General features: G+C 42.5%; 1 protein-coding gene across 2 annotated transcripts; it reads left to right on the top strand.

The window, feature by feature from the left end:
• Positions 1 to 1,040: 1,040 nt before the first annotated feature.
• Ctla4 (cytotoxic T-lymphocyte associated protein 4) lies at positions 1,041 to 7,200 on the top strand. Of its 2 annotated transcripts, XM_004653561.1 has the most exons (4): positions 1,041 to 1,149; positions 4,659 to 5,006; positions 5,451 to 5,560; positions 7,096 to 7,200. In XM_004653561.1, the coding sequence occupies exons 1-4, from the start codon at positions 1,041 to 1,043 to the stop codon at positions 7,198 to 7,200; spliced, it is 672 nt and encodes a 223-aa protein (XP_004653618.1). The 2 variants fall into 2 exon arrangements, with proteins under 2 accessions (XP_004653618.1, XP_004653619.1); XM_004653562.1 differs by lacking the exon at positions 5,451 to 5,560 and having other exon boundaries at positions 7,096 to 7,163.
• The last annotated feature ends 1,569 nt before the right edge of the window (positions 7,201 to 8,769 follow it).

Raw genomic sequence — 8,769 nt, 5'->3', positions numbered from 1 at the left:
CTTAAAACTTTCCATTATAAAAAAGTTGTATGCTTTTATAAAAGTTTTGAATCTATTAGATCATTTGGAATCTTTACTCCAGAACTTCTCTAACTTTATTTTGTTTTCTGCTGAAATTTATATGGACATCAGAAGTTTTTCCTGATCTGCAAAATAAGAGATAGTTGTCTCTGCCTCTTTTTTCTTTCTTTCTTTCTTTTTTAAATTTATTTATTTGAAAGTGACAGACAGAGAGAGAAAGAGGCAGATAGAGAAAGAGAGAATGGGCGTGCCAGGGCTCCATACACGTGCTCCCCCTTGTGCATCTGGCTAACATGGGTCCTGGGGAATTGAACCTGGAACCAGGGTCCTTAGGCTTCACAGTCAAGTGCTTAACTGCTAAGCCATCTCTGCAGCCCTCTTTCTTTTTATTTTATTTGTGATTTTGGTATTTTCTCTCAACAAAATGCTGAATGAAGTTGGCAAAAATAAATTTACTATGAAGCACACCAAGGGGACTTTAGAAGAATGGACCCATATAGCTAGAGTACAATTTCTATAAGTGATGCCCATAGATTCTGTCACAAACTGACGGTCTGGAGGCTGGCAAAGGGAATGCCAAAGAGATGAACTGGGTGCTTAAAGAGGGCCAAATGACTGGGTTTTGATTTAGGGGGACCTCTGCACTCCAGGAAATTCTGTCCTCCAAAATTCCACTTAGCCATCCATATCCTCAATGTGGACGCAAAGCTTCAGTTTCAAATTGAGCACATTTTCCACCAATGGATTTGCTTGTTTTGTTCAGTTTTACTTTGAGTATTTGAGGTTGTCTTTTCAACGTAACAGCTAAACCCACGGCTTCCTTTCTCGTCAAACCAAAACAAAAAGGCTTTCTATTCAGGTGCCCTGTGTGTGTGTTCGTCTATGTAGCACGTACCTGTGATCAAAGCCATCTATATAAAGACCTTGAATCTGTGTGGGTTCAAACACCTTTCAAAGCTTCAGGATCCTGAAAGGTTTCATTGTGCTTCCTGACGACCCAAGCACTGTTCCCATTAAGTATGGCTTGTCATGGAGTCCAGAGGTCCAAAGCTCAGCTGGAGCTGGCTTCCAGAACCTGGTTCTATGTGGTCCTGTTTGCTCTTGTCTTCATCCCTGTCCTGACCAAAGGTGAGTGGAGGCTTCTGGAACATGAAGGGGAGGATGTGTTTTCTCACCTGAGTTTCATTTCTTTCAGCAGCCCAGGGCAATGATTTATAGCAAAGCCAGAAGTGAAAGGCTCACTGCCTTTGTTTTCTGAGGCAAGCAGGGGACAGCTTAGAATAGCAAAGACGCAGAGACAGAGCGCCCAGCAGTGCCAGGGCCTCCATGAGCAGCCTGGAGTGGGTTTGGGAGACAAGGGCAGTTTCAGGTAGTTCTATCATGCTGTAAGAAACTGCTATGCCATGAAGGGACTTGAGAGAGAAAAGTCATCTGCAACGCTGAATATAGTTGGTCTTGATATCACAGTCCTCTTGAGATTTTTCCTCTTAAAAATTGACCTAAAATAAGAGAGGTACACCTTTCTTACTCAGTTCAAGGTTTTAAAGTCCTCTTAATCAATTCTGTAAACTTGTTAGCTAATTTCTTTTTTTTTTGTTCTTTTTTTTCTTTTCACAATTTTTAATTAACATTTTCCATGATTATAAAAAATATCCCATGGTAATACCCTCCCCCCCTCCGCACTTTCCCCTTTGAAATTCCATTCTCCATCATATTACCTCCCCATCTCAATCATTGTTGTTACATATATACAATACTAACCTATTAAGTACCCTCCTCCCTTCCTTTTTTTTCCCTTTGTATCTCCTTTTTAACTTACTGGGCTCTGCTACTAAGTATTTTCCTTCTCACGCAGAAGCCCAGTCATCTGTAGCTAGGATCCACATATGAGGGAGAATATGTGGTGCTTGGCTTTCTGGGCCTGGGTTACCTCACTTAGTATAATCCTTTCCAGATCCATCCATTTTTCTGCAAATTTCATAACTTCATTTTTCTTTACCACTGAGTAGAACTCCATTGTATAAATGTGCCACATCTTCATTATCCACTCATCAGTTGAGGGACATCTAGGCTGGTTCCATTTCCCAGCTCTTATAAATTGAGCAGCAGTAAACATGGTTGAGCACATACTTCTAAGGAAATGAATTGTGTCCTTAGGATATATGCCTAGAAGTGCTATAGCTGGGTCATATGGTAGATCTATCTTTAGCTGTTTTAGGAACCTTCACATGTTAGCTAATTTCTTTTTTTTAAAATATTTTATTTATTTATTTATTTTTATTTATTTGAGAGCGACAGAGACAGAGAGAAAGCTAGATAGAGGGAGAGAGAGAGAATGGGCGCGCCAGGGCTTCCAGCCTCTGCAAACGAACTCCAGACGTGTGCGCCCCCTTGTGCATCTGGCTAACGTGGGACCTGGGGAACCGAGCCTCGAACTGGGGTCCTTAGGCTTCACAGGCGAGCGCTTAACCGCTAAGCCATCTCTCCAGCCCATGTTAGCTAATTTCTTTAAAGATGAAATAGCTTGAAGTTAAAGAAGGAGGACAGAAGGAGGAAAAGGAGGGAAGAAAGGCAGGAAAGAAGGCAGGGGAAAGGCAGGGAAAAAGGATGAGGGAATTAAAGAAGGAAGGAAACTGTTAGTCTTTTTGGAATAAGATTCTTAACTGTTGCCTGTCCTGCATGTGACTTTCAGGTGCAGGTCTCTGGTGTTCAGCTGAAATAAAACTCCTTAGAGATTGATACTAGGTTTATTACATTGCTTAAGAGGATGAGAACTTCTACTGACCCCTTCACCTTCTCTCTCTACACCTTAGTTAAGAAAGCTTGTGGTTTGTATCAAGCAGAAGCACAAAAGATATTTGATGATTTAATTTTTACCAGAGAAGAAATAGTCATACACATCTTATTTTGCATATTTTGAACATGTGAAGATTATTGACCTTAGAAGTGTTCCAGTTTCCTCCCATGATGGGTACTGGAAGATTGAATGTGATCATACTTAATGGTGATAAGTAAGACCTCAGCCTGGGGGTGGAGATCAGACAATTCAGTCTTCCTTAGGCTTAGAGTCAATACAATAAATAATATTACTTGTTTGGATGGGATACAAATATATCTCTCAGGAGTTTTTGAGCTAGATGCAAGACAAGGGGGGCAGAGGCAGAACTTAAGTACTCTAATGAGGTCCTCACAGGGCAAAGGATGCCCAGTGGGTGTCTCTGATGACAGAGAGAACACTAAGCAGGAGGCTGCTGTCTCACCTGCCAGGCTGCTGGAATAGCCATGATTGCCATCTTGTTCTCTCTTCTGAGGATGCACGTAGTCCAGTATAGGTGTTTGTGCAGAAGGCACTAGTGTTCTTTGGTTTAAGGTGATTTATGGGGTATCCTGGAAACTTAGCTTAGAGCAGTAGTTTAGGATTGGATCATGGAGAACATTGTATGTTATTTATTTGCTTGTTTTGCCATCAGTGCTAGTAAGCTACTAAAAGGTTTGAGAAAGTAAAGGACATTGTTCAATCTAAATTTTGGGTATCATCACCAATATTTACCACATAGTGACCAGGTTATATAATATAACATATAGCCAATTTTTTTGGTATTGTTGGAGGTAGACCTCTGTGCAGGCTAGACAAACAATTCGCCACTGAGCTATATTCCCAGACGTTCTCATTTTTGTTGTTGTTGTTTTTAAGATAACCTCAGGCTGGCCTTGAACTCACTGTATAGTCTCCACCTTTTAAGTACTGGTATTAAAGATATGTACCACCACACATGATTGCAAAGCCACTTTGTAGAGAGAGCCAGATGCCTTTCTCTTGGAGAAATGAGAGGAGAAAGAAAGAACACAGGAGGAGGATAGGGTTCAAGTGAAGAAGAGAGGGAGGAAGAGAGGACGGAAGAGGTGGCAGTGGTGGCAGGGGAAGCCCACAAAAGTTAACAGGGTTGCCTAAACCCAGAGAGGAAACAACCTGGTGCCCTCAGCTTTGTGGCTTCCTCGTCTAACAGCATATGCCACTGTACACTGTGATGTGAGGGATAGGGTAGCCAGTTCATTGATCTGGGACTCTGCTTCTGGGTGACAGAAATACAGTTAGATCACATGGATGGCTGGTTTTAAGGTTTGCTTTGAGAGTTGAGGCAAGGTTCCTTATCCTTCCTCTACTGCTCATTATAGTTTCTCAATGACTTTAAGGAGCTCCAATTGGTAGGCACTACAATGATGTATGATCTATGATCTACCCCCCCCCACACACACACTGCATGTGAGAAAAATGAAAGGATGGAATGACTTGGCAAAATGACATTTCATGAGAGAGCAGGGTCTTCTATTTGTCACATTGGTGTTCTTCCTGCCACAACCACTGTCTTCAAGAGACTATTTCCCAATAAGGAAATCTTTAATGGAGATAGTTGGAAGACAACTGAGGGATAGGGAATGGGGCTGCAGGGTGAATGGGAAGGAAGAGGGTAGGGGAGGGTGACAGTCTTGTTAAAGGGTGAGCTAGGAGGAGTTACGGGGTAAAACTGGAAGGAGACTCATCCAAGACAAACATCCTTTGTCCAGAGGTATTACCTGGGTCTGGCCATGGACAAACGTCAGATCACTGAGTTTCCCTTTGGCTCTTTCCATACCAGCCTTGCATGTGACCCAGCCTGCAGTGGTGCTGGCCAGCAGCCGGGGTGTGGCCAGCTTTATGTGTGAATATGAGTCTTCACAGCACACTTACGAGGTCCGGGTGACCGTGCTGCGGCAGATAAACGGCCAGATGACTGAGGTGTGTGCCACGACCTACACAGTGCAGGATGAGTTGACCTTCCCAGATGACCCCGTCTGCACTGGCACTTCTAGTGCCAGCACAGTGAACCTCACCATCCAAGGACTGAGGGCTGCTGACAGCGGGCGCTACTTCTGCCAGGTGGAACTCATGTACCCGCCACCATACTTTGTGGGCATGGGCAATGGAACCCAGATTTATGTCATTGGTGAGCAAAGCCATTTCACTAAGAACATTCCTACTGCGTGGCTGTCTTCTTTACATGAGAATAGTGCTGTTCCTTAGTTTGAGATGATGCTTAATTAAGAATGGGGACATTCTAATGAGGGGTTCCCTGGCACATGGCTGTCTTGCTTATGAGGAGTGGTGACCTGAACAACATTCTGACTAGAACAAACTGCACTGGGGAAGTGTTTTATCCTCTTGCCAAGCTGAGGCATTTGTTCTTTGGTGACTGTCATGATGTGTGTCAGTAGTGACACTCTGGAGGAAGTTCCAATAGGTGGCCAGGCTTCTAATACAACATAGGGCTGGATAGCAAGGTCGAAACACTCTCACTTCTTCTTCTTCTTTTTTTTTTAACACGTGGGGGAAGATGAGCCCCAAGGATGGAAACTGTCTCAGGGAGGCTGTGATTTGATCTCTGTCACAGATCCAGAGCCGTGCCCAGACTCTGACTTCCTCCTGTGGATCCTTGCGGCCGCGAGTTCGGGGTTGTTCTTTTACAGTTTCCTCATCACCACTGTGTCTTTGAGCAAAACGGTGAGTGTGGCATGCCACGGATGCTCCATATTTGACGGGGACACCCTTAGTCCCATCTACTGGCCAAGTGACGGCATCAAGTTTACTATGGATTCGAGATGAAGTAATAAATGAAGAGGAGGAAGGACAGGGTCAAGAGCACACCAGAACCCCAGCACTGCCTTTGAGGTTTCAGGGTGACTCATTCCGTACGCGAGCATGTGTGACAATGAATGCTTGTGTGCTTCTGGGCAGGGTTTCAGTTTGAGTAACTGTTTGAACAACATGGGGCAGCTGTTCTGGTCCTCACCTTCGTGATAATGATGCTTCAGTTAATACCCTTGAAGCACCACGATTGTGTTGGGCCAAACGCTCCTGCAAGGGAGGATCACCAGCATGGAGTTTTATTCCCCTACTAAGTGTCCCTCCACTTTACCTGGAAACTATCTCTTGGTGCCACCCTTGTGACTTCCTTGCTCATGTTGTAGATGTTTGTGTCACAGCTGTCCCTATACAGTCTGTTTCACTGAGTTATCTTGGCCTTCTCCCTCACTAAATGAACATGTAAATTTTTACTTACCATAGTTAGTGGTAGTGAGCAGGAGAGAAGGATGGGATTGGGCCACCTGACAGGATTTCTTTCTAATGGTTCTTCTTAGTCACCTCCTTGTAAGGCTGGTTTTCCCATCACAAGCTCAAATTCCTTCTTTATCCTCTTCCCCTTCCTTTTCTTCTAACTTGCCTTTCCCTCTTTATTTCTCTATCATCGTATCTCTCTGTCTGTCTCTTCCTCCCCCACACCTGACCACCACCAAGATGGACCTCCGCTCAGCCTAGAAGTGCTGTGCTCTTACTATGGGTTCACTATGGGTTCTCTGCCTCAGTTGTGACTGACTACCACACAGGCTTGTAGAATGGACATTAACTTCTGTTTTTAAAATTTTATTTATTTATTTATGTGAGAGCGTGTGTGCACGAGATCAAGAGGCAGATAGAGAGAATGGGGACGCCAGGGCCCCTAGCCACACATTTGGCTTTACTGGGGAATCGAACTTCGGTCCTTTGGCTTTGCTGGCAAGCACCTTAGTGGCTAAGCCATCACTCCGCCCAGATATCAATTTTTTGAGGTGATAGAGACTGGAAACTGACTCGGAAAAAGAAGAAGTAATAAAAAGCCCAAGAGAAGTCTAGATTTGAAATATGTCACCCAAATAGGAGATCTAATATTAGTGATCTTTATAAACGTATTCTGCCATAGACAAGATGCAGCCAATTTTTTGAGGCATATTGGGTGTTCTTGGTGAAGTTTTCCTGCCATTTCCTTCCATTTTTCAGTAAGAGAAAGTGGTTGTTATTTTACATCGAAACCACAGCATTATTTACATAAAATGAATTCTAATAGCCAAAATAAGAAAATCTCCTAGAGTTGATAATTCCGTATGTTGTGAATGTTTATTTTCACTGGGGTGGGACCCAATATTTTCTGAATCCAATGTGGCTGAAAGCAGTCTCTGTGTTATTTGATTATAATTACTGTTTCTTTTTGTGTTTGACAGCTAAAGAAAAGAAGTCCTCTTACAACAGGGGTCTATGTGAAAATGCCCCCAACAGAACCAGAATGTGAAAAGCAATTTCAGCCTTACTTTATTCCCATCAACTGAGAGACTGTTTGTGGAAAAAAAAAAAGACCATATTTCAATCTCTAAAAGCCAAGGCAATTTGTCACCAGCTATTTTTATTTGTTTGTGTATTTTGGGAGTAATTTGTCTCTCTTTAACATGAAGCTGGGTGTAGAATTCAAATTTAAGCATATTACAATTTAAAGCAAAAAGACTGGGTAAACAGAGCTAAGATATTTTTCTATTACATCGGATCTAATTTTAGTAAAACCATCACTTGGAAGCCATATAAGGATGCAGCATTATGATGTGGGGTCAAGAAAAGAAGTGGTCCAAAGAAAGGAAGGGAGCAAGGGAGAGGAGTGTATTGTACACACCTTGTATTTACCTGAGACGTCTATGGCTGAAATGATCTTTTGAATTTTTATATTGTGCTTTTTTTTCTTAAGAAATGTATAATTGCATGATGATTTAAAAACAATACTCACATGGCTATGTGTTGGCCTCTGACTTTCAAAGTGTTATTGTCCCAAAATGCATTTTTAAATAGTATTATTGTGCATGGGGTCACATGTGCTTTTGTGTATTTGCTGATGGTTTGAACATAAACACTAGATGACAGTATCTTCCCATAATGGTTCTGGGGAGACTTTTTGTGTATGGGGGTGCTCAGCACACTAACACAGTTGGTTGCACACAAGGTCCTGTGCTAACTCACTTGGAGACATGAGGAGGTTGTACTAAACTGGTGTTGACACAAGCTTTGGGATTTTAACACTCACTTCCTTTCAATGATTTCAAGGAAGTCAAACCTGGCTTTTGTGTGAACTCCACAGAACACTGTTGTCAAGAAAATGGCTTATTCCAGGAGACCTGTAGGTATAATCTAGGGAGCTCTTATTCCTTGGGTACAACTCTTTACAAACACAAAGAAAATGCCCCTGACAGAAGGCAGTGGGTGGCAGAATGGGGTGCAGGAAGGTTTCTGAAAACTAACAGTGTTGGTGTTTTTTAACTCAATATTTTCCATGAAAATGTAACAACATGTATAATATTTTTAATTAAATAAAGAGTCTTTGGTGATTGTTTCTGGAACTGTTGCTATCATTCTTATATTTGAGTGTTTTGTTTCACTTTGGCTTTAATTAGTTCACTCAGCACCTAGTGGAGTCTCCAATGTTAGAAATGCTGGAAACATTTTGGAAAAGTACGGAAGGAGCAAATAATGCTTCAGGAGTCAGCTCCTCACCAGCCTACTACCTGCAAAGCATTCTTTGCTTGGTTTTTTCTATCTGGGATACAATATGGTTCCTGCAGAGGCAGCAGTCTGTTAAAAATGACAGCATCCTCCTTTCCCAGGGTCTTCACCTTCGCTTTCTGACCCCACATTCACACTTGGTTACACACTCACACTGATTACAGTTGCTGGGACAACTCCAATGTCATTGGCTACACTCCTTGCACACTCATTTTTGGTTGGTCTTTCTTGTAAATGGAACATTTCCCTGTTTCTTACAAATGGACTATTTTGCAAATGTAGTGGAAACACACCTGCCCTTCTATATTGCCATCAGTATGCAAGACTTGCCCTTGGACCACTGAAGCCTGTGT

Source organism: Jaculus jaculus, chromosome 4, assembly GCF_020740685.1.
Source record: "Jaculus jaculus isolate mJacJac1 chromosome 4, mJacJac1.mat.Y.cur, whole genome shotgun sequence".
Classification (NCBI taxonomy): domain Eukaryota; kingdom Metazoa; phylum Chordata; class Mammalia; order Rodentia; family Dipodidae; genus Jaculus; species Jaculus jaculus.
Note: the sequence above shows the minus strand (reverse complement) of the source record. Positions and strands in the feature narration are given on the sequence as shown.